At 37.8% G+C, this 27,615-nt stretch overlaps 1 protein-coding gene across 1 annotated transcript; it reads left to right on the top strand.

Annotated features, from left to right (window-relative positions):
• The first annotated feature begins 12,120 nt into the window (after positions 1 to 12,120).
• LOC104094586 (uncharacterized) lies at positions 12,121 to 12,666 on the top strand. Its single transcript, XM_009600550.4, has one exon. The coding sequence runs from the start codon at positions 12,121 to 12,123 to the stop codon at positions 12,664 to 12,666; it is 546 nt and encodes a 181-aa protein (XP_009598845.1).
• The last annotated feature ends 14,949 nt before the right edge of the window (positions 12,667 to 27,615 follow it).

The raw sequence follows: 27,615 nt of genomic DNA, 5'->3' as shown, positions 1-27,615 counted from the left end.
ATACTTTATAGCTATATTGTGACTTTCTGGGGTAGTCAGTTCGAGTCCGGAGAGATTTCAGAATGAATTGAGATACTTAGTCTCTAAAATGAAAACTTAAGTTGAAAAGGTTTACCGGATGTCGACTCATGTATAAACCACTCCAGAATAAAGTTTTGATGATTCCACTAGCTCCGTATAGTGATTTTGGACTTAGGAGTGTGTCCCAAATTTTATTTGGAAGTCCGTAGTTAAATTAGGCTTTAAATGGCTAAAATAGAGGCTTAAGTTTGGAAGTTTGACGCGGAAGTTGAATTTTTGATATCGGAGTCGGAATCCAGTTCTGAAAATTTTCATAGCTTCGTTATGTCATTTATGATTTGTGTGCAAAATTTGAGGTCAATCGGACTTGATTTGATAGGTTTCGACATCGAATGTAGAAGTTAAAAATTCTTAAGTTTCATTAAGCTTGAATTGGGGTATGATTCGTGGTTTTAGAGTTGTTTGATGTGATTTGAGGTTTCGATTAAGCTCGTACGATATTTTAGGATTTGTTGTTGTATTTGGTTGAGGTCCGAGGGGCCTCAGGTTAGTTTCGGATGGTTAACAGATGAAATTTGGACTTGGAAGATGGCTGAAGCTGCAGATTTCTAGTGTCTAGTTTCCTTCTTCGCGTTCGCGGTGGGGGTCACGCGTTCGCGAAGGGAAATTAGAGGCAGGCGAAGATTTTTTATTCGTGTTTGTGAAGCAAGGGGCGCATTCGCGAAGGTTGAGGGCCAGTGTGTATCGTGAACGCGAGTGGGCAGACGCGTCCGCGAAGAAGAGTGAGGGTTGGGGTGGACTTCACGCGTTGGCCTAAGCGTTCGCGAGTGAGGTGTCGCATTCGAGAAGGCCTGGGATCCCTGGTCTTCCCGTTCGCAAGAGGACCCTCACGTTCACGAAGAGGAAAGTTAGGGCAGCACATTTTTGTGCTTCGCGAATGCGAGGTAAGGGTCACGTTCGTGAAGAAGAAACCACTGGACAAAATGTTTAAGTTCTGAAAATGGAACTTCGTCCCATTTTCCATTTTTACCGATTTGGAGCTCGGGGAGAGGCGATTTTCGGGAGATTTTCAAGAAAAATATCGGGGTAAATGTTCTTCACTCAATTTTGGTTAAAGTACTCGAATCTATAGTAGTTTTTAACATTTAATTGGTGGATTAAGTTGGAAAAATTGTGAAAATCCCTAAGTTTAGATTGAAGATTTGAGGGTCGAGTTGATGTCGGAATTTAGTGATTTTGGTATGGTTGGACTCGTGGTTGAATGTGCGTTCATATTTTATTACTTTTATCGGGTTCAGAGATGTGGGCCCCACAGGCAATGTTTGAGTTAAATTTCGAATTTTATTGGAAAATTAGTATTTGCATATGGAATTAAATTCCAATAATTTATATTGACTGAATCAAAATTATTATGACTAGATACGAGGCTTTCATAGGCTAATTCACGAGGCAAAAGCATAACGGAGTAAAGAATTTTACGGCTCGAGGTAAGTAACTTGTCTAACCTTGTGTGAGGAAAATTACCCTTAGGATTGGTATTGATATAAAAATTTTGATGTATTGAAAGTCGTGTACACAAGGTGACGAGTGTGTACACGGGCTAACTGTGGAAGATTATGTCTTTAAATTGTGTAGAACACCGTTGCATATTAATTAAATTATTTTATACTGTTATATTCATCATCATTAATATATTTTTGTATTTTAAATTTTCCTGACCTATTCCTGCCAAGTGTTTTACCTGTTTAATTGAAACTCTATTTCTTTTGTTCTGTGCATTATTTAAAGGTTGGATTTCTTAATTTAAATATTATTAAAATGAAGTATTTTACATTTAAAATTTTGATATTAAGGCAAGGTGTTAAATTTGTAAAATATTATTTTTGCTGAGTTATTCATTCCTAAATATTTTGTGAGATTTTGTACTCATTGTGATTGAGTCGTGAGCTCCTTATTGTGAAAATAATATTGTTGATTTATTTTGAAAAGTTAAAATATTTGGGCACTTGAGGTACAAATTGTGATATATTGTGATATTGATACACATGCGGTGGTATAAGGCCCGGGTGTTGAAACGCGTGGCTAGTAGGGGAACTACTAGAAGTCATGCAGTGTGATAAGGATGGATAAAACGCAGGATGCTATTTCGGGAAAAAATGGTTTCTTTAAAATTAAATGTGAAGGCTCCCGCGGTGATATAAGGAAATGAGATATTGTGAATTTATTTATGATTTGGGACTACGAGGCGGGACCTCGGGAGTGCCCTTGTTGATATTTCTTTATGGTTGCATTACCTTTGGTTATTTTGGTGTTTTCCTTAAGGTTGTAAATTTATGTTCTCCTTCCGCGAGATGTTATTTTCCCTTATTCTGTGTAGTTAAATTATGAAATACTACTTACTTGATTCATCCCCATTGTTATTATTATATTGTTAAACTTTTTTCCTTGTCTTTTATTATTCCAGTAGGGCCTAACCTGACCCCGTCACTACTCTACCGAGGTTAGGTTTGGAACTTACTAGGTACCGATGTGGTATACTCATACTACGCTTCTGCACATCGTTTTGTGTAGATCCAGGTACTTCCTATCAGATCATGCATCAGTGAACTAGTCGTACGCGAAGACTTCAAGGTATATCTACCAGCATTCGCAGACCTCGGATTCCCCTTCTATCCTTATTATGTTGTTTTCCTTATTCTCTTTAGACTCTGATGTATATAGACAATTAGAATAAATTCTTAGAAGCTTGTGACTTATTTCTACTGGGTTTTGGGAGTTGTAATTATTTGAACTACACTTTCATTTATTTCATATTTCTATTATGTTATTCCGCATTTATAGGCTTACCTAGTCTTAGAGACTAGTGTGCCATCACGACATCCTACAGAGGGAATTTGGGGTCATGACACGGACGTAATAAGTCCACTGCAGAGGAACTAGAGCAAGTAGCATTGTTCGAAGAATTCTTAGAAAGAAAATTTCACTTGGGGACAGGACTACATCCCGAGCTCAGGTATGGTTTTATTGAATTCATTAAAATTAACGTTGATTCTTTTGAATGGTCTCACGAGGATATGATAGGTATCCCGACGGAAATAGTCGTGCACAAGATGAGTTTGGATCCCAACATACCACCGGTACGACAGAAGAAGCGCCCTATTACCGAGGCCAGGAATAAATTCATCAAAGAAGAAGTAACCCGCTTGCTTAAATTTGGTTTGGTTACAGAGGTAAGATATCCATACTGGCTAGCCAATATGGTAGTAGTTCCTAAGAGGAACAATAAATTTTGTATGTGTGTAGACTATAAATATCTTAATAAGGCGTTCCTGAAAGATTCATTTCCACTGCCAAATATCGATCAAATGATTGATGTCACGGCCAGGCATGAGTTAATGAGTTTCATTGATGCTTTTTCCGGGTACAACCAAATTAAGATGAACCCGAAAGATCAGGAAAAAACTTCGTTTATAACAAATTTCAGTAAATATTGTTACAATGTAATGCCCTTCGGGTTGAAAAACGCCGGAGCCATTTATCAACGGCTCATAAATAAGATGTTTGAAAAGCAAATAGGAAAGACCATAGAGGTTTATATAGACGATATGCTCGTTAAGCCTTTGAATGCAGGTGACCACCTTAAGCATTTGCCAGAAACATTCGATATCCTGAGAAAGCATAACATGAAACTTAATCTCGAAAAGTGCGCGTTCGGGGTCAGCTCCGGTAAGTTCCTGGGATTTCTGGTCTAACAAAGGGGAATTGAGGTAAACCCCGACAAAATCAAGGCCTTAGACGACATCCCAGACCAATTATCAAACGTGAAGGAAGTCCAAAGATTCATAAGAAGGTTAGTATCTTTGAGCAGGTTCATTTCCCGGTTGTCGGAAAAGTGTCATCGCTTCTTTAAATTTCTCAAAAAGAAGAACAATTTCGAATGGACGTCGGAGTGCAAGTAGGCTTTGAGGGACCTGAAGATGTACTTATCAAGCCCTCCATTGCTCTCGAAACAAAAAGAAGGCGAAACACTATTAGTCTACCTCGTGATTTCAAAAGTTGCGGTAAGTGCAGTTTTAGTCCAGGAGGACAAAAGGTACGCAATTCCCTATTTATTATGTTAGCAAAATTTTAACGGGAGCAAAAACTCACTACACACATTTGGAAAAACTGGCCTTAGCTCTCGTAGTCGCCGCTCGAAAGCTGAGGCCATATTTTCAATGCCACCCAATAGCTATGGTGAGTACTTTCCCTTTACGGATCATCCTTCATAAACCCGAGCTCTCGGGCAGATTGGCAAAATGGGCCGTCGAAATGACTGAATTTGACATAGAGTATAAACCGAGGACTGCAATTAAGTCACAAGTCTTGGCTGACTTCGTGGCCAATTTTAGTCTGGGACTGCTGCCTCTGGAAACCAAGGAAGTTGTAATGGTGTCGGAATTGACATAAGGGGTTTGGACCTATTTACGGACGGAGCCTCGAACGTAAAAGGGACCGGGCTCGGAATAGTTTTAGTCACGCCTTTGGGGGAAAACATAAGGCAAGCCATCAACATGATCCCTTTAACTAATAATGAAGCAGAGTATGAGGCTTTGATTGCAGGCTCGAATTGGCTCGGGGACTTGATTACGAGGTCATCAAAATCATATGCAACTCACAGCTGGTGGTAAATCAGGTTTATGGGATCTTTGATACCAAAGAAGAACGTATGCAACAATACGTGGTAAAGGTCCAGACTCTTTTGGCACGATTCCGTGAGTGGTCAATAACTCATATCCCAAGAGAGGATAATGCATAAGCGGATGCATTAGCAAACTTAGGTTCATCGACAGAAATAAAAGGATCAAAGTCTGGTACGATGGTACAACTGATGAGCTCAATCCTTGAGACAGATGGTTACTACGAGGTGAATTCGACTATTCTGGTCTGGGACTGGAGAAACGAAATAATCAACTACCTCGAGCACGGAAAGTTGCTCGATGATCCCAAAGCAACACTGGCGTTACACACCAAAGCTGCACATTATAGCTCAGGAAAGGCCAATTGTATAGAAAATCTTTCCAAGGCCCGCTGGCCCGGTGCTTAGGAGCGTCAGAAGCTGACTATGTCATGAGAGAAGTCCTTGAAGGGATATGTGGCAATCATTTAGGCGCAGAGTCTCTGGTACTGAAATTGGTACGGGCAGGATATTACTGGCCTCGCATGGAACAAGACGCCAAAGATTTCGTACGAAAATGTGATAAGTGCCAATGCTACACATGACTAGTACATCAACCGGTATAACTCTTACATTCGGTTCTGTCCCTATGTCTGTTCATGAAATGGGGGATGGACATCGTCGGACCACTACCATCGGCTCCCGGAAAGGTAATATTTCTTTTAATTTTGACTGATTATTTTTCTAAATGGGTAGAAGCAGGTTCTTATAAGAAGATCAGAGAACGCGAAGTGGTCGATTTCCTGTGGAAAAATATAATTTGCAGGTTCAGAATACCAAAAGAGATAGCATGCGACAATGGGACACAGTTTATTGGTGCAAAAGTTACAAAGTTGCTTGAAGACTTGAAAATAAAGAGATTCACATCTTCGCCTTATCATCCGAGCGCAAACGGTCAAGCGGAGTCGACAAATAAAGTGATCATTCAAAACCTCAAAAAAAGGTTGGATGCAGCGAAAGGCAAATGGCCCGAAGTGTTTCCCGGAGTTCTATGGGATTACCGAACAACGGCCAAATCAAGTACAAGAGAAACTCCTTTTTCCCTCGTGTACGGTGCTCAATCCCTAACCCCGGTTGAAATGCATGAACCCACTTTGAGATATTCTCAGACAAACGAATAATCGAATGACGAAGCAATGCCAATCAACTTGGAACTACTTGAGGGATGCAGGGGCTTGGCACATGTAAGAATGGCAGCTTAAAAGTAGAAGATGGAGCGATATTACAATCGGAGAGCCAACTTCCATTTTTTCAAAGTAGGAGACTTCATTCTAAATAAAGTAGCACAAAATACCCGGGAGCTCAATACGGGAAAGCTAGGTCCTACATGGGAAGGCCCTTACCGGATTTCAGCTGTCGCTGGGAAAAGTTCATACGAGTTGGAGAACCAAAATGGGGACAAGTTGCCCATTAACTGGAATGTGGCACACCTCAAAATATATTATTGCCGATGAACAACACTCAAATAGAAAGTATGTTCTACACTCTTTTTCCCTTAGTTTAGTTTTTGTCCCAATTGGGTTTTTTTGGCAGGGTTTTTAACGATACAGCGACGGAAAGCATACTAGGAAAACATCAGCAATAAGAACTTTGATAGTAAGGCAAACGAACAAGCTTCCACTCAGGGATGATTAGATAATCTTTGGTTCGATAGAAAATTCCCACCGGGAAGTTAAGTTTGCTACCGAACAGAGGTTACTCGACCGTTCACAGGCACAAACCGTAGAGGACAGTTAGATATTCTTTTGCTCGATATCATGGATTCCTAAGGGGAAACAAGATATGTTACCGAGTGAAGGATTACCTAGCAATTCATTGGTGGGACCTTCGAAGATACAAGATTTCTAGTGTCCCAATTTGCATTCTTCTCATTCAAACACCGGGGAGATGATATGAGGATACGACAATAATGACTGCCACGTCAACCTGGAATGATAATCCGAAAACAAAATGTATCATTGGGACCGGGGACTGCGCAGCCAGCCCCGTAGAAATAAGTTGTACAAGATAGCCACAAGTAATGGCAATTTCTTTTCTGCATAGCAAAATGCTTATGTAATTTCTGAAAATAGAAGGAATAAAATAAAATCCTTTTGCTTTTATCTTCTTTCTTGTATGAGCGTTGAGCTGATTTTTTCATTTGAAAGTTAAACAAGTACTTCATATGTTAGTGCCGTAATGAATAGGAGACATCCTCTTCTAGCGCACCGTAAACATAAGAGAGCCCTCTCTTATAAAAACCCTCATGTTAAAGGGTTGGTTCCGGAAGAATCAATGCCCGGAATCCAAAATGCTATCAGGGAATAATACACCCAAAGCCGCATATGAAAAGGACGCAAAAAGCAAACTTGCATAAATATTCATAGAAACCCTCACGTAAAAGGGAAACTTGCGCAAAAATTCATAAAATCCCTCACGTAAAAGGGATAATACTCGAAACCAAAATGCTTCAAAGAAAAGGCATCCGAGACTACACATAATAAAGCGCAAATTGAACAACATGCGTGGAATGCTTGAGCAAACGCAAAAGTTAAAAGCTTGCATGGATATTCAAACGACAGTAAGACTCAAACGATATTTGAACAAAAAGTATGTCTTTATTCACAAGAACGGGCCAAAATGTTACAAGTACATAATGAGAAAAGAAAGGAAAAGCTAAACTACAGTGCTTCCGGGACCAAGAGGAAGAGAAGTATCCGCATTGCCGGGAAGAGTAGGTGGTTCCGCCGATGGCACAACGCTTTCCCCAGTTTGGTCTTAGGCTTCATCCCCTTCCGATCCTTCTTCAGTTTCCAAAAATTTGGAACCTAAATTAGAAGAACCTGGAGCATCAGACTGTGTCAGGAGTCTATTTTTTGCAGCCAACTCAAGCTCTCGGGCCTTAGCAATTTCTGTATCAATATCAATGATAGTAGCTTTGGCCTCTTCTAAGGTTTTTCTCCTCATGCGATACATGGAATAAGTTTTTTCAACAATTAAGGAAGACGCTCGACGATTAAGTTCTTCTTTGAGTTGAGTAACCTCAGTGAAAAGGTTTTCCCGGGCAGATCTAGCAGATTTGAGGCTGACGTCGAGCTCGCGGACAATTGAACTAAAGAGCCTATTATGCTCAATAGTTTTCCTGTACTTATCTTCTAGGTGGGCATGTTTCACCTCCACAACATAAAGCTCTTTACTTTAGGAGTTCAAGGCTGCCTCTAAGTTAATCACTCTTTCAGCGGAAGCAGCCTCACGGTCGGCTGCAGCAAGAACGATGTTATAGACTTCTGCCCATTTGGCCTTGGCCTCATCAAATTTAACCCTCAACGGCCTAATTTCTTGGCTAAGGATTACCACTTCTTGCTCGCTTTGCTGCAAACGAGCCTCCAAAACAACGGCCTCAGTAGCTCTAGTTTCCAATTTTGAGAGGCGGAGAACAGTCTGGTCCCGTTTCGCCAAAGGTTGATCCCATTTAGAAGTAAATTCTTCCTTTTCACGAATCAACCTTTGAAGGCCCTCAAAAGCAAGAAAGTTGTCCTACAAAACAAGAAAAGGTAAAACTTAGAATAAGTTTGTTCAAAAGTAGAAGAAATAACAGAGGAAGGAAGGAACGTACCGCCGCGGCATTATGCATAGCATTGTTCAACAAACACTTGCCCGAGAGTGTCTTAATATTTTTCCAGTCTTTTTCTGAAGCCAAAGGCTTCAGGTAATTAGCAAGCTCCACCAGCCGTGATAGCAGGTTGCACCCGGTAGAGACCGAAAGAGTAATGTTCCTCCTTCTTTGTGGATCTTCAGAAGGGGCATTATAATTTTGCCCTAAATTCCCATGAACTGGGGACTGTGGGAGAGGAACACCTTCTTCATGGTCAGCTGCGGCCGATGGAGATGGTGTAGCAACCGCTGGTAGAAGAGTAGACGGAGATGGAAATGATGTAGCAGTTGCTGGTGTCGATGAGGGTGGAGGTGAAGCTGATGGAATTCAAGAGTGAGAAGTCGCTGCATCAAATGCAGTGCTGGTTGTTTGATTCTCGCCAACCAAAGATGGCAAGGACCCGATACTCAGCCCTGCAGTACCAGTTGCATCAATTGGGGCCCAAAAATGGGAGTTGGCATATTCTGCCAAATCAGATTCTCCCCAAACTGCCGAAGCATCGTGTTCAGTTGGTGTATCTATCTCAACAGATCGAGCATCATGTTGAGATGATGAGGATCATTGCATTTTGTGTAAAGAAGCTCCCTCATCAACAACTTCATCATCGATCATCATATTTTCTATGACCGGCCCAGAAGGAGGATCAGTCATCATCGCCACCGGAGATGACTCGGGGCATCAATCTTTGCCCTTTTATTCTTTTCCCCGACCGCGGAAGAACGCCTTCTCTTTGTTTGTTTATCCTCCGGCCGGGGACTCTGTAAAGAAGTATTTGCAGCCGAAACAGGCCCAGAGATACATGTTCGAGTAAGTGCTTCCTGAAGCAGCCTCGCTGCATCAGCAGGATAAACCAGAACGTCCTCCTCGGGAGCAACAACAGAGCCCGCAGGTAGACCTAATTCCTTGAACAAAGTGAGAAGGGTTCAACCAAGTTCTTCATATGCAAAAATGGAAGCAAGGTAAATTAGAGTTACCATGATATTTGGCCTTCCACCCGTATTTAAGGGATAGTTCTTTCCACGAACGAGTTTTGGGAGTTGTGACATCTAAGATCTTTTGAACCTACTGGTTCAAACCTTTCACCACTGGTGGGGGCCATCGAGTTGCTGAAATATGCAAAGGGTGAAGAGATGATACGTCCATAGAAGAATATCTAGTAAGAGGAATATTATACAAAGAACTTACGAGTGCGGTTCCAAGCAACCAGAAAGGATGAAGCCATTGTCAGAATGATGTCGTTGGTGGCAACTGCAACGAACCGTTTCATACAACTACGGTCGTTGTCATCATTCATGCTAGACAACAATTGTGGTGGCCACGCTTGCAAAGGTTTATCATTCCCCCGCGGAAGATTTTGGGGGAATAGAGATTTATCACATGAGTTAAGGTTAGCTTCTCTCGAGTTTCTTGGCACGAACGTCGGAGGCAAGCGACCGTCCTCCACACTGAATCACTTACCTGTGCCAAACATACCTGGTAGTGAAGGCAAAACTCCGCAATCACAGAATCAAGCTCTCCGCTCAAGGAAAACGCACCCAAAGTAAAGGGATATGTGAAAAAGTATGTCAAACCTTTCTTGGGAAGGGTCACTCGCTCCGATAAATCGGGAGCGATAATTTCTAACTCATTGCAGCGGCAATCCTCCTTCATAGCAGGAATACTGGAAGGACAGATGGAAGAAGGGTACCTACTAACAACCAATGTACGAGGGTTAGCAGTAGAAAATTTCTCTTCAAAATCCTTCGAAGTATTAAGCCGTCTTGGGATGATGGAATCCACTGTTGGGGGAGTGGAATCTTCGATTTTGTTCTTATTCTTTATAGAACCACCACGTTTGGAGGAAGAAGCCATTGCAAAAGAAGTAGGTAAAGAGTTTGTGTTTGAAGAAAATTAGAGAAAGGATGGAAAACAAGGATGCAAATCAGAAGCTCAAGAAATTATGAAACGCAAAGGAAAAGAAAGTTGCGTATAAGTGAAATTTTGGCGGCTAAATTCATGGCCATGATTACCTCGATAATCGGAAAAAGCGGTGCTGAATCATGGGATGACGCGTGTTTGGGGCATTATATACTGAGAGACGTGTGTCTAATCAACTGTAAGAGACCTTCAGAGGGAATTATAGTAATTCCCGCCAAAAAAGTATTTTTACCAACTTCCCGATAACATAAAGTTATGTCACCGGAAGGCAGGGTGACTATCTGTATAGGGTAAAATATGATATGACATGTGGCTGACTAAAAGGAGGACACGTGAAATCCAAGATGAGATGGCTGAGGACCGAACGCAGTCACTACGCTTGTCACCAGAACGGATAACGTTTATAAAAGTGTATTAAATGCTCTGCGCCTGGTAGCATTTACTAAAGAATATTCTACAGCATTAAGAGCGATGGTCCGTTACAGAGAATTTGGCATTTATACTCAACGTTACATCTTCATCAATGACCATCATAATTAGTATTAAAGGAGGGTATGATCCTAGGACCTTTTTCCTAGGCATAACTATAAATAGTGAGCTAAGTTACCATTGTAAATGACACGAATTTTCTGGCAAGAACATATACTGTATTCTATACAAAACTTTATGCAATTTCACTTTCTCGCTTTTTGATCTCATCATTGCTGTGTTTGGAAATCGTGTTCACGGAATCACCATCTTTGCTATTTCATCTACATTCTACGGCTAAGTATTGTGTATTTCTCTGATTATTATATTAGTTTAGGATCAAATTAGTTCACTTGTCAAGTAACCATATATAAATTTAATTGTACCATTTTACGGGTAAACAATTGTTTTACTTGCTTTATGGAAGGGCCGTCCCCGAATGTATCGAAGTCTATCTCTCTTTCTTTCGTGCCTAATAATATCATATTATAAAATAATCCGGAGAGAGTATTCATTAACAAAAGCTATATATATATATATATATATATATATATATATATATATATAGACAGACATCGAAAAGGAAAAATAAATCAACCATTAAGACAATAGTAACTCACTAATTATCATGTTTGGTAAAGTTGTCAACTTTACAAAATCTTCTTCCCGTCCAATACTACTATCCCACAGAATATTATATTGTTCGAAGTTTTATATATATATATATATATATATATATATATATAGTTAGTCTAAAATATTTTTACACGATTAAGTTATCTAAAGTTATTGTTGTAGGTTTGTAAAATTATAAATCTCATATTTTAATAAAGCTTACGTGTTGATATTCTTAAGGTTACTTGATAAAAAAAAATCTTTTTTTTACACTAACGGTTATATAACTTAAAACTCTATAAATTTAGAGTTACAATTCAATACAAAGATTTTTTTTAATTATGTTCCATTGACCTACTATAATAGGTAACTCTCTATATTAAGTTTGATATTACAATATGAGAGAAAGAGTATAACCTATAGCTAGTTAAATTGTATTGCTAGCACAATTATTTTTTGTACACTCTCAATATATGTAACTTATACTCAACAAGTTATTATTAGCTGCTTTACTAATATGTTCGTTACTATTTTTATAAGGTTACTACTTATTACTTAATATATAAAAATTTACTTATAATTACATTGAACTTGGACTCTAAACTTTCTCAATCCCACGTCTAGAACGCGTCACCTCCATACGCTACCAAAGCAGCCTATAAGACAGACTATCCTCCTTTCAAAAGTTACTTTTTCTCTCTCTCTCGCGCGCACGCGTCAACCATAGTCAGCTACAGCATCGTGTGGAATGGCTCCATTATCTACCGATGCGGAGATGTCATCACTGCCATCTCTCGAAGAGCTGACCTCAAGGAACGCCAGATCAATAATCCTCCCTTATATCATCCACTTCTCCGCCACTTCTCCGCTACCAGAACATCCACTTGAGGTAAGGGTAGTGGTGGACGCAACGAACAGATCAATTACTTTCATTGAGGTTAAGGAAGCGCCTTTACCTGCAACTAAAGCGTCAATTGAATCGATGCCGATGGTTTCGGTTTTTGAACAAGGGATCGAATGCGCCATCTGTTTGTTAGAATTCGAAGTCGGTGATGAAGCTAAGGAGATGCCGTGTAGACATAAGTTTCATTCAAATTGTGTTGCGAAGTGGCTAGGGATTAATGGATCGTGTCCGATTTGTAGATATAAGATGCCAATTGAAAGTGCAGAGGATGAAGTTATGTTTACGTTTGATGTTATTGTTAATCATGATGTTGGTAATTGGGATTTTGACTTAGAGTCCGATTTTGGCGATGAATCGGCAGCTGAAGATATGGTCATAGACAGCAAATAATTTGGTTACCTCTTTTCATATTTTGGTGTTTTGTAGTTTCATAGTATTGAATTATAGAGATTTTTTTATTTGTATAAAATATTATACAAAATAAATTAGTTTCGTTTGGATTGTTTACGAACAACATTGGCTCATCAATGGTTCCTTCTTCCGGTTTTACATTATTTTGCTTTTTCTATTTGTACCCCCATGCTCTGGAGGTATTTTTGGACTCAAAGCATAAAAATAGGTGGAAAAAATAGGGTATACCTTAACGACACGTTTGTCCGTTAAGGTATAGCGCATGCCATCCCCTGATTTTTTATTGTCCGTTAAGGTATAGCGCATACCATCCCCTGATTTTTAAATGAAAGACAGGCAAGTATAACACATCACGCTATACCTATATTAAAAAGGGCCCAATCTTAAGGTAAACCCCCCCTCCCCCCAACCCCCAACAATTTTTAAAGCTTAAAGCTCCATTGGAGCCCACTCGTCCTCCAAAAATCGTGTCCCCTCCTTATTTTAGCGAACTAACACCCGATCCAAGGTGTTGTCGTGTAGTGAATCTCTTCTATTGCTCGTTTCGGTGGTCAAATCATCAATTTTTTTCAATTCAAAAAACTCTAAAACAAGGTATTCCGACTCACTTTTATAGTAAAACTCATGTATATAATTTACTAATTAGTTGTTTTTACTGTGTTGTATGCTTTTTGTGATCGTTTTTTGATATAGTTATTTTTTTTATTTTTTATCCGGATTAGTTTATTTATGTGCAAAAAATTATGAAAATTGTATATTGTTCTTTTGTTGAATAATTAGTGTTATATGTGACTTTAGTTTTGTACATATAATAATATATGACTTTATTGTTGTTTAATGCCCTTTAGTGATATGTTATGCCTTTTATTATTATGTAGTGCCCTTTAACCTAGTAAAACCGATGATAAATTTTAGTTTATGTTAGTTGACGTTGTTTATGACCATTTAGAGTAGTGTGACTTTAGTACTTTTTAGGATTCTTTAGTCTAGAATAAAAATTACGTGCCCTCATTAACTAACCCGGTTAGAGTACTCAATTATGGATTAAATATATTATTAGATAACAATCAACTATTAGATATGAATCATAAAATAATTAGTAGACAGTACAAAAGAGACGCTACTGGATTTCTGGGTAAAATATAAAAGCTAACAAATAAATCGTTACGAATGAAATAAATTAAATACTATTTAGTATTAAGTTTGTAGTAATTTTTATATGAACAATTATTTAATATATCTTGATTAGTTATGAAAATTAAATATTTAATTCTCTTATAACCCCAAAAAATCTGAAAAAGATGACAATTCAAACAAAACCTTACCGAATTTTAGTCAAAAATGTAAGAAACAAACATAAAAAATATTAATATAGATTATCAACCTAAATATTTTTTATATGAATAATTATTAAATATATCTTGAGTAGTTATGAAAATTAAATATTTAATTCACTTATAACCCAAAAATATCTGAAAAGATGACAGTTCAAACAGAACCCTGCCGAATTTTAGTCAAAAAATATAAGAAACTAATATATAAAATAATAATATAGAAAATTTATCAACCTAAGTATTTTTTATATGAATAATTATTAAATATATCTTGATTAGTTATGAAATTAAATATTTAATTCTCTTATAACCCAAAAATATCTGAAAAAAAGATTACAGTTCAAACAAAACCGTACCGAATTTTAGTAAACAAAATGTAAGAAACTAACATATAAAATAATAATATAGAAAATTTATCAACCTAAGTATTTTTTAAATAGAAAATTTATCGATTAAATATTAATATAAAAAATATCGGAATATATTTAAAGATGTTAAACGATTAAAGAGAAAAATACTTTAATTAATATTGTTCAATTTAAAGACATCGTCATGGAGCTTCCCCCTGTGCATCCTGGACCTACTGTTCTATAGCTACTTGTAACGACCCGACTTGTCGTTTCAAGAATTTACGCTCCGTTCAGTGACTTAAGGTCTCGAGCAACTTCGTAATATCTATTATGACCCGCGGGTGTGGTCGAGTTTGATTTTCGGAAGTGTAACGATCTGACTTGTCGTTTTAAGAATTTATGCCTCGTTCAGTAATTTAAGGTCTCGAACAGCTTCTTAATATGTATTATGACCCGCGAGTGTGGTCGAGTTTGATTTTCGAAAGATTCGGGATTAAATTGAAAGAACAATTCTCATTTTTGAAACTTAAATAAAAAGAGTTGACCAGAGTTGGACTTTTGAGTAAACGACCCCGGAATAGAGTTTTAATTATTCCAATAGCTTCGTATGGTGATTTTGGACTTAGGAGTGTGTCCGAAAAATTATTTGAAAGCCCGTGGTTAAATTAGGCTTGAAATGACGAAAATATGAAGTTTAAGTTGGAAGTTTGACCGGGGAGTTGACTTTTTGATTCAGGGTCGGAATTTAATTCTGAAAATTTTCATAGGTCTGTTATGTCATTTATGACTTGTGTGCAAAATTTGAGGTCAATCAGACTTGATTTGATAGGTTTTAGCGCCGAATGTAGAAGTTGAAATTTTTTAGTTTCATTAAGCTTGAATTGGGATATGATTCGTGGTTTTAGCGTTGTTTGATGTGATTTGAAGTTTCGACTAAGTCCGTAATATGTTTTGAGACTTGTTGGTATGTTCGGACGGGGTCCTGAGTGGCTCGGGTGAGTTTCGGGGTGGTTTCAGACCATTTCTAGGCCATTTTTAGTTACTGGTTTTTGGCCACAGAGGTATGCATCGCGATCGCGGACAAACGGTCGCGATCGCGAAGAGCAATTTTGCTGTTTGGACACTGTGAATCGCGATCGTAGAAGCCTTTTCGCGATCGCATAGAGGAAATCTCTATTGTACTGACCCAATTTTGGAAGCTTATATCTCGTAATCTATAAGAAATTTGGAGATGATCTAAAAATAAAAGTTGTATCTCTTTATATCTAGTTTTCATAAAAGTAAACCATTTGTCATTTGGAGTTGTGTACAAAAGGTTATGGTGGATATACTATAGGCTATCTGGGAAGAGTTTGGAAATCTCTGTTGCACAAGGCTGATTTTGGAAGCTTATATCTAGCAATCTATAAGGAATTGGGAGATGATCAACAAATAAAAGTTATAGATCTTGGTGTCTAGGTTTCATAAAGTTAAACCATTTGCAATTTAGAGTTTTGTACAAAAATTTATGACCATTGTACTAGAGGCTGTCTAGAAGAGCTGGACACTTGTTCTTCGCAATCGCGAAAGGCAAGTTTTGGGCTGAGAAAAGTTGTGCTTCGCGATCGCGAAGCATTTTCCGTGTTCGCGAACAGTAAATACCTAGACAGTAGCTATATTTCGAGGTTTCATCCATTTTTAACATAATTGGATCTATGGAGCTCGGATTGAAGCGATCTTTGAGGCGATTTTCACCGTATGGATTGGGGTAAGTGTTCTATATCCTAAAGTATTTATATTTCATAAATATATGATTATATTCATCGTTTAATTCGGATTTTAATGGAAGAAATCAAGATTTTAGCTAAATCTTCCAAAAAAAAAATTTAAGATTTGAAGGTCGAGTTGTTATCAGAATTTGATAAAATTGGTATGGTTGAACCCGTATCGGAATGGGTGTTCGGATTTCATAAAAATTATGTCGGGTTCCAAGAGGCGATCCCCGCATTGACTTTTTGGAATAAATTTTTAAGTCGTCGTATTATTATCCGGAATTGTTTCTCATAAATTTTAATGAAGTTGTAAAATTAATTTGGATAGATTTGAGCTATCCGGAGGTCAATTCAAGCAAGAGGGCGATTTCGAAATATCGGCATAAATTCAAAAAGGTAAGTATCTTGCCTAACCTTGAGTGGGGGAATTACCCCTTAGGCATTGAGTCTTATGTGGAAATTGTGTGATTGGAAGCCGTGTACGCGAGGTGACGAGTACGTACTCGGGTTTATATGTGCAAATTTTATTGGTTTAAAGTTTTAGGTATTTTATGTATTAAATTGGATAATTGTTGGCATTTAGTAAATCCTTGAATTATCACGCCTCATTCCTTATTTGTCAAGTTTGTATTTTATATAATAATTTGGTCTTATTGTCACTTGGATTTTATGTGAATTCCGTGTGTTTTTTGATTTGATATTTTTTTTGGAATTAAATTCATGACGAAATCCTTATCTGCAAATATTTATTAAATAAGTTTAAAATGAGGAGTTAATATAATTATCAAGAATTTGGATTAATAAAGGCGTTGCCCTATACTGAGTATTTTTTTTTACCTCTGTTGATTATTTTGGGGTTTTATATACGTTGTGAGGAGCCTTGGGCTATTTGTTGAGAAATTTATTGATTCTGCTACATATTTGGAATTTGGTTGTGGTCAGTGGCAAATTATGATATGAATTTGTGGTTTAAACACTCTCCTTGATGTTATTTATGCTTTCTACCTTGCTTGTTAATGATATACATGTGCTTGGTAAGGAAGAGTGTAAAGAAGAAGGGTGATGCCGTGCCATTTGAGAGTGTAAAGCACGAAGAGTGATACCGTACCATTTAAATTATATTATCATGTGAGGGAGAGTGTAAAGCACGAAGGGTGATGCCGTGCCATTTGAGAGTGTAAAGCATGAAGGGTAATGCAGTGCCATTGAGAGTGTAAAGCACGAAGGATGATGCCGTGCCATTTCATTTATATTATCAGGTGAGGATGAGAGTAAAAGCACGAAGGGTGATGCCGTGCAATTATTTTTATATTATCATATATTCATGGCACGAAGGGTGTTTCCGTGCAGGCGAGGACGAGAGACATACATTATATTGTGATATCGTTTTGTTATGTATACATTCATGCCTTTATCTTAAGATGTTATTGTGCACCTATGTTTTCTATGTGACTTGTAGTCGTTGTTGCTTCCTGTGTGCCTCCACTTTATTTCTTTTATTGTTATTGGCATTTCTCCTACCTAGTTGATACTGTTATATATATGCACGGTGAGAAAGATATAAATGCACGAAGGATGTTACCGTGCCAATTAATTTGATCTACACACACACACACACACACACACACACACACACACACATATATATATATATATATATATATATATATATATATATATATATATATATATATATATTGGGTGAGAATGAGACAAGTGCACGAAGGTATTTCCGTGCCATTTGATGTGATATGTTGAATATATTTCTCACGCCATAAAAGTTAAATGAGGTGTCACATGGTGACTTTTATTTGAAAGAATTGTATTAGAAAGATATTTATTTGAAAGAATTATATTAGAAAGATATTTACTTGAAAGAAGTATATTTGAAAAATATTTACTTGAAGGAATTATATTTGAAAGATATTTACTTGAAAGAATTATATTCAGAAGATATTTATTTGAAAGAATTATATTCGAAAGATATTTATTTGAAAGAATTATAATAGAAAGATATTTATTTGAAGTAAGTATATTCGAAATATATTTATTGAAAATGATTATATTCTAGAGACTTTTATTGAAAAACTTATAGATAAAAGATGTATATTTTGAAAGACTTGATTAATTGGTTGTACCTGTATTTATTATTCGTTTGAGTAATATATATGGTGTTCCTGTTGCCTTGCTGTTTAAATCACTAGTTGATTGGTGTTGCTATCACTGCTATTTATTTTCTATTATTTTTGTATGTTATATTGCACAAATTATTTGACTAGTGAGTGTCTTGACTGTACCTCGTCACCACTCCACTGAGGTTAGTCTTGATACTTACTGGGTACCGACTGTGGTGCACTCATACTATACTTCTGCACATTTTTTGTGCAGAGCCGGGTATTGAAGATATCAGATTCGGACAGAGATTAAAGTATGATCGCAAGGATTCAAGGTAGGACTGCTTGGTCATCACAGTCCCTTGGAGCCTTTCCATTTTATTGTACTGTTAATATCTTATTCGACCAGTACTGTATATTCGATCCTCGAGATAATTCCATGTATTCAGTTAGAGTTCGTGACTCAGTATTATCAGTCTTGAGAGGTTTTTAAAAATTATTTCCGCTGTTGGTTTCGACACGTGTATTAAATTATATCTTTAAAAAAAATGGCTTGAATTATGATTATAATCGGCTTACTTAATCTTAGAGACTAAGTTCTATCACAACGCCTGCGATAAAATTTTTGGGTCGTGACACTACTATTGCTCCAGGGTGGCCATAGGTTTTCACACTAGGCCTGTTCAAACCAAACTGTTACCGAAAATCGAACCACAAACTTGGCTTAATAGCTTATTGGTATCGGGTTATCAGATTAACGGTTGGTGAACGGATTAAAATTTTATAATTAACGGCTTATTGATTTAGGGGCAGATTATTCAATTTTCTTAATGGATAAATCGTTAATCCGTTAAGAATTTTTATATTTATATTTTTACTCCTATGTATATTAAATATCCCTTCACTATTTGACAAAGTAGCAGTTACTATTCATGTTCAGAAGATTCACTAAGACATTAACCATTATTGTTTTATCACAGATACTAACTAAGAGGTATTAGACTAGGGGTGGCAAGTGGGTCGGGCCATAAACGGGCCGGTCTTGTGGGCCACGGTCCCGGTCCTTCAATAAATGGGCTAAACGATCCTGGGTTAAACGGGCTTTTGTAAGAACCGGCCCGGGACCGGGCCCACGAACTCATGGTCCCGGGCTAAATGGGTCGGAACTAAATGGGCCCAATGGCTACTGCAATAATTTTTTTAAATTAAATAATAATTAGAGACAAAAAAAAAAAAAATTATCTAAGGCAATGCCTTGTAAATTTATTATACAATTGCGACCTAATCTTTTAATTCAAATTTAAAGACAAAAATATTGTAAAAAGATATTCAAAGCAATTCCTTATAATTTTATTATAGCAATGAAAAATATGGCAATATCTTTCTTAGTCTTCCTCCTCCCTATGGAATGAGCACAACAAGATGCTAATACCACCATTGAGAAGAAAAAAGAACTAATCAAGATGTGCCAAAAATACAAGTTACATAATACATACTAATATTTATTCATACAAGTTACATGCTGTCTCTTACAAACTTCATAAATCCTTCAAGGTTCGGAGGAAGTTCCGTTGGTGGTGGCGGAAAAGTAGCTTGGTCATGGCCGATCTATTGACGGGCGAAGCAGTATCCTCAGCAAGTTTAGCTAGCATTTCTTCGTAAGTTTCGTCTACCTCTGGTTGTGATTCAGCAAGTCCAAAATTTCTTCTTTCCGAACGGATCCAATCGGTAAAAAGTAATGATTTTTCCAAGCTCTCCCACATAGACGCTCTATAATCACCGATTTGAAGTCTTGCTTGACTGAAAGCATTCTCTGATGCCACAGTTAAAACTTGAATAGTTAAAATGTCTCGGGCCATCCTTGAAAGAACCGCAAAGTATTTTTCTTTGTCCTTCTACATTGCAAAATATTAAAGGTGTCGTCGGGATTCAGTTCCTCAAGTTGTTGCGACAAATAAACTTCAAGCTCATTTAGTTGTGAAAAATTATTACTACTAGAACCAAAAGAATACCTAAACCCCGCCCAAACACTAAGTCCTATTACTCCCGCAGTTCTTTTAGAAGATTGAGAATAAGAAGAAGAAGAAGTTGGAACATTTGGTCTAGCATGATTTAATGCAACTTGATAAGCATTATAAATAGTTTCAGCATTTGTTCTAATTGAGGCTATTGCTTCCGAAAGTTTAGGCAACTTATCATCTTCAAGTGCTAAACCATTATAAACAGTTTCATACCAAAATTGAGGATCTCCAAATGGCATACAAGGATTTAACAAAGCGGCAACACCATAAATAGGGGAAATAGGGAAATAATATTTTTTAAACTTTTTTCTCATAGAATCAATAGCAAGTTGATAAATTTTTCCACCATGTGAAAAATGACCAAACAAATTTGCAAGTTCTGCAATATGAACTAAATATTTAGAAATAGTAGAATAATATTGCCCGAAAAATTATTTTGTAGCAATATAAAATTTTTCTAAAAAATCAACAAGCATTTTGACATTGGCCCAATCCCCATTCGTAAGGTAATCATCATCATCACTTACATGCGCATTAAACATTGAGTTTATGGGGTTTTTATATTCATATGCAACAACCAAACTTTCATACATGTAATTCCATCTAGTTGAATAAGCTTTAGGAACCTTTCTTTCTCTTAGGCCACAATCATCTCATCTTTTAAAATATTCTCTAAGTTTACTTCTACGGTTTGAATGAAAAGCCAATTAAGAGTCATTTTAATTTTTTCAATTTGAATATTTAAAATTCTCATACCATCACCCACAATTAAATGGTAAATATGACAAATACATCTAACATGAAAAATGTTACTAAATGCAGGATTTAGCGTAGTGATAAGCAAGTCTATAGCATTTGTGTTATTAGTAGCAATATCCATTGAAACCGACATTGTTTTATCACTAATGCAAAAATATCTGCAAATATCCGTAACTGTGCTAGCAATAAACTGCCCTGTGTGACGTGAAGCAATTATTCTATAAGCAATGATGCGCTTTTGCATTATCCAATCCTCATCAATCCAATGACATGTAAAAGTAAGGTAATCACAGTCGTTGTTACTTCTACCAATATCAGTTGTAATAACAACACGACAATTTATATGAGTAAATAAATAGCGCAATATTATTCATATTCATGCTTATATTTATAAATATCACTCTTTACGGTTGTGCGAGAAAAATATTTATAAGTGGGATTAAATTTTTTTCTAATATAATGCACAAACGCAGGGTCAAAAGGAAAACTATAGGGTAAGCACATAACAATTACCATTTTTGTCAATTCTTCCCGATCTTTTTTTGGATCATAATATAAAATACCATCGGTAACAGTGTTAATTATCGGTTGAAATTGATTTGAACCGGTACTAGGGTCAGCCTGATTAGGACTAGGTATACTTTTTCCCCCGGCCAGAGCTTTCAGACGTTGATATCTGACGTTATCTTTAGGGTGTTTTCTTATATGTCTAGCCAAAGATCCTGTCCCCGACCGCGATCCAGTATATTTAAAAGCTAACTCCATATCACAAGTTTTACACTTAGCCTTATTTTTTAGAACTAGTTGAGTAAAAAAAATGGCCAAACAGGAGATATTTTCTACAGTTTGGTAGGTTCTCTAGAAAAAGTAGGGGCAGTAACGAGAGTATCAGATGTGTCATCATTTGGATTAGCAGGGTTATCACTAGTTGGGTCAACATCAGGAGCAGGACTAGTGGGTATATCATCGTCCGATTGAGTTTTATCAAGATCAATTTTCTCATCATCATTTTCATCAATAGTATTATAACTATTAGAATAGAGAGCATTCATTAATTCAGGGTCTAAATGTTCACCGGGTGTAATATTATGGCAAAATTCAGTGTCGCTAAATTATAATAAACTATTATCGGTATCAAGAATAGCAGGTATATGAAGGGTATGGGGTTTGGTTCGAGGAGCGGGGGGCAGGGGAGGAGGAACAACAGTACCACTAGATTCGTCAGTCTTGGATTTTTCTTTATTCTTATTTTTACCAAAAATATTTCTTAAGAAAGTCATCTTAATTAATCAAGTAATAGCAAATAAATAAAACAAACAAAACTATAATATTAAGACTTAAGAGTTGGAACGAATTTACCGAATTGACGAACAACTTGTTGAAAATTGATTATCGTTGAAGACTTCAATTCACCAACTTCACAATTGTTTCACAAATTGTAACAACCTCAATAGTTTTTAACTATTTTTTGGAATAAAGTAAGTAATAAGCAACCTCACAATTTTTTCACAATTGTTTTTGATAAAGTAAACAATTGTAGTAAGTATAGAAGAAAATTAGAGAGAGATTTTGATAGATTGATATTGATTTTGTAAGAAAATGAAAGAATGAGGGGGTATTTATAGTAGAAAATAGGAAAAAAGTATAATAATAAAAAGTTTGGGGTTAAAACTAAGTTGGGGAGGGTTAAATGGTTATTTGTAAAATAGCCAACGACTATTTTTTTAAACTGCCAACAACTTTTTTTTTCAAAAGCCAAATGGCTCCTTTTAAAAAAAATATCTGTTGGGCCCGCCAAGGGACCGGTCCGATCCCGGTCTCTTGGAGGGCCAAACGGGCCCGGTCCTAATGGTTCCTAGTTAAGAATCAGCCCACGAGATCGATACGATCCAAACTCTAGCACGCCTAACTGTCCCAGCCCGCTTAGCCCGCGGGCCCGACCCGACCCACTGACCACCCTTATATTAGACTATTGAAAATTCACTTTCAAATTCTAGTGACTTCTGCCAGTTGTGAAAATGGACTTACATATGGCTAAATGGCGTGATGCAATAGCAGAAAGAAAAGAGCCCTATGCAACACTACTTTAGTATAGCTATATCCATTTTGACTAGATCTTCTAAGCAGAAAACATAAATTTCCAGTTAGTGACTTCTGGAAATGCGGGCATGACAGTGTTATATAAACGGGTTAAATTTAAGATTTAAATTTGGTGATTTAATATCAAGTAGTATGTGCACTCATTGCTATTTAATTTAGCCGATAAATCGCCCGAAAATCGCCCGATAATCGCAAAAATAATACCAATCCACCCGATATCTTATCGGTTTGGCTAGCGGATTAGTACATTTATTAGTCGATAATCGATAAGCCAAATCGTTAAGCGTAACAATCCGCCCGGTCCGCTCGATAAGAAGCCCTACTTCACACATCTGGGATGGACAGTGTCTGTCCCAGACCTTCCACCCTAGACGTATAGACGATCTTTGGGAGTTCATTAGGGACCACCCACTTCATCCCCATACAATTAGATGCCTTGAGCGGATGAGGTTTTATCGGATTATAGATATTGGCCGGTTGTAGTTCGACTGGCCCCTGATCACGGCTATGATAGAGCAGTGGCGATCAGTGACGCATACATTTCATCTACCTATCAGTGAGACTACCATCACGCTAGAGGACTTAAAGGTTCTATTCGGGTTTCCCGTTGATGGTATGGCTGTCAGCTACCCGCATGGTCTTAGGGACTATACGGGAGAGGACTATCTACGTATGTTGTAGGGGATCACCGATTTCCAGCCTGCGGAGCCGACTGCTTTAAGTGGTGTTAGTCGATTGCATCTGTCGCCCGTTAGGCAGCATCTGCTGGCGCTGCACACGGAGAGTACTAAAGACTCACCGCTAAAGGCTATCGACCGGCATATGAGGCAGTTGTTGCTGATAATGTTTCGTGATATTCTGTTCCCGAACACTTCGGAAAACTTAGTTAGCTTGCGATTTATGCATCATCTGGAGTGGCTAAATGAGTTACCTAATTACAACTGGGGTGTAGCTGTTCTAGCCTACCTTTATAGGCAGTTGTGTCGGTCGTCCATGGGCACCGTGAGAGACGTCGTCGGTTTTATTCTGCTGCTGTAGCTGATAACATAATCAATTATTTTCTTGATTATAATAGAGATAGTAAAAAATGACTTAAATTTTACGTCCACAATCAATATTAGGTTTGGGCCTGGGAGCGGTTCCTGCAGATCTAGCCACCTCTGCAACCGATAGCTCCAGATGCACTACCTCCACCGTTTCTTCCACTAACTAGGAGACGGGTAGATAGGCGAGGCCACGCTTGTGAGGTCGAGGCTCGACGTCATCTCCCTTATTATAGGGATCTGTTGGATTTACTTGAAGGCGCTCAGATACATATATGAATAAGTTTGTTTGATAATGCTTGATCTGTCTTGCGTTTACTCACAATTCTTATGTTTATTAAATAGTTCATATGGAGGCCATACAATGACGAGCTCATAGCTGGATTGCCAGATTATTGCTCCCGCGGTCGAGCTATGTGGATGTCTTCAGTCCCACTTATATGTCTCGATATATTCGAGCATCATGCTACCGAGCGAGTCCTTCGACAGTTTGGGCGGTGTCAGCTTATACCTATTCTGCCCACTTGGAACATAACACATTACCAGTGGGATGATCGCTACAGGGTCGACCAGACATACTTAGCCTGGCTAGAGGCCCAGATAGAGGATTGGGATCAGAGATATGGCCTGATTCCGCCATACCCTCCACATGACCATTTGGACGGGAAGCATGAGTACATGGGTTGGTATCACAGTGTTACTCGCCTTCTGATCGGGAATCCCGTTCATCGCGCTGGTGGTCGGTACGTTCCATACGTCGGGAGGCATGAGGCATTGGTATGTCATTTGATATAATTACTTATAATGTTACATTACTTTAACATCCTTCCTTAATTAATATGTTATATGCTATGCAAGCTATTGGCTTACACCGGTTCTACCAGTTGGTACTGGAGATGCTACAACATGCAGGCGACAGAGCAGAAGTTGTGTATGGCCTTGGTCGTCGGGTTGCTGATCTTGTTGCTGCCACATTGAGACGTTCCTGAGAGGATGCACGGTTAGGTTATGAGGCTGCGTATGTCCCGCATGAGGAGTACCATCATGGGCCATACGTGGACCCAGAACGTGGTAGACGTGGTAGGCGTGGCCAGAGGGAAGGGGTGGCTCACGTTGTCGTGGTGGTCGGCGAGGACGGGGTCCCCAGCAAGGGGGCGCTGAGGCACCCGCGAAGGGCATTGGAGTTTATCAGCCGGATGACTACCCTGAGCCATACGATGCTCGTCATAATATGCCGTCATTCAACCTTCAACTATCACCGGGGACTTTACAGTTGATCCCGTTAGCTCCAATGATGATCGCGGGCACCGCCATTACGCAGCATGATTGGGATCGATATTTTCCTGATCGTCTAGAGCCATCGAGGGTTGCTGAGGATCGTACTATACGAGAGGTGCATAGTAGACGACGACTGAGTTATGACTCATCACCGAGGGCTGATGAGGATCTTTCAAGCACAGATAGGGAGACATCACATCGGGTCGAGACGTCATAACCTTCATCTACTCCAGTGCCCCTCGGAGTTCGCACAGAGCATTATGTGGCTACTCAGGCGTAACTTTGTTTGTATTACTATTACTTCAATTTGTTTTTACCTTATAGATTAGGCAGTAATATCTAAAGTGTTTATATTTTTTAAAGATTTTGTCATCACCCGTCATGGAGGCCACATTGTGCGATACTCGCTTGCCGGAGATGGATGATCTAATTCAGTAGCCCACTGAGACCATGGTTTGACCATTGAATGTTTTTGCCAACACGTACATTAGTCTTATATTTTTCATATACTAAAATATCTTATCATTTTGTAGGTTACTGATTGCCCAACGACCGTTTTTACTGAGCCTGCTAGCCTTATTGACGATCATACTGCAACACATCCTCCGATAAATAGGCGACATGATGAGGATGATCCTGATAGCATAGCCGGGCGGGATGGTATGCGCCTCAGGCCAGCCAATGCTTTAAAGCATACATGCTGTGGGACTCATTGATATGTATTTTGAGTTGTATATATGACATTAAATATCTAATAGTAAAATTATTGAATTTTTACATAATTTGCATGTGTTTTTATTTTTCGGGTTATTTATTAGTTTAAAACTAGGACACAAAAAAATAAGACAGATTAACATAAATTTAAATTCGTTAAAAATTATAGATAATACATGACCATACAACATAAGAATAAAAAACTACACTTAATGCATCCATGTGTTTGTTTAGTCACTATCGCCCATTATTCTATGCTTCAACCACTGAACTTTTTCTTTCAACCGATTATTTTCTTCTTCTGCCTCTTTGAGTTTCTCCTTCACTGCCGCAAGTTATTCTTGGAGTTTCAAGATCTATAGTTCGTACTCACCGGTCAGATTCCAAATGCTTAGCAAATGTGATTTGTAATATTTCTGGTTAATGGGTTCATCATACCATTCTTCAAAATCACATTGATTGTCGTCCTACAAATGGGGATGACAACAAAAGACTATTAATTAACATGTTATAAACAATCTATTAACCAACATAACTTTCAATAATAATAACTTACAACTTGTTTACACATCCAACGTCTGTGTCCTAAATTGTAATTTGACCAACATGGATTCAAAATAGCACGTTTGCCACAGTAACACCTTGGCACGTCATTGCGTCCAGACATGTCGTAATGCTCGAACTTGAAAAATTTATGAAAAGTTGTTTTCTTCGTTTGGTTACGCTGCAAATAATAATTCAAAATATGTGGAGTTTTTATAGGCAGCTAAGAGTGATTTTAGGTTACATAACGCATATTGTTGATGCGTTATGTTTCGCGTGCTAACGATTCTTTACGGTACAAGTCGTTGCAACTTTTTCAGGTCGACGGCTTTTTCATGTCGACATAACAATACACATAATGCATATTGGTGATGCGCTACGTTTTACGACATAACTATACACATAACGCATATTGGTGATGCGGTACGTTTTGCGTGCTAATAATTCTTTACAGTACAAGTCGTTGCAGTTTTTTAAGGGCGACAACTTTTTCAGGTCGACATGACAATACACAAAACACATATTGGTGATGCTTTACGTTTAGCGTGCTAATGATTCTTTACGGTACAAGTCGGTGCAACTTTTTCAGGTTGACAACCTTTTCAAGTCAACATGACAATACACATAATGCATATTGGTGATGCGCTACGTTTAACATACAAGTTCGTGTAGTTTAGTTCTTTTTAAGTTAAACCAACATTCCAGTATTCAAAAACCATTTCAAGAACCATTAAAACATCTATTTTAGAAATGCCACTAATATTTAATAAGTAGTTTAAGAAGAGGCAAAAAGGTAAAGGTAGTTCACCAAATCCACATGGAACACGTCATAACACAATCGATCCCTACCTTAAAAAAAATATGCTAGGTTGCTATCCTGATTTGGTTGATGACAAGTGGTATGGTGTTCTACGTCCCTTG

This window comes from Nicotiana tomentosiformis, chromosome 2 (genome assembly GCF_000390325.3).
Source record: "Nicotiana tomentosiformis chromosome 2, ASM39032v3, whole genome shotgun sequence".
Classification (NCBI taxonomy): Eukaryota; Viridiplantae; Streptophyta; class Magnoliopsida; order Solanales; family Solanaceae; genus Nicotiana; species Nicotiana tomentosiformis.
Note: the sequence above shows the minus strand (reverse complement) of the source record. Positions and strands in the feature narration are given on the sequence as shown.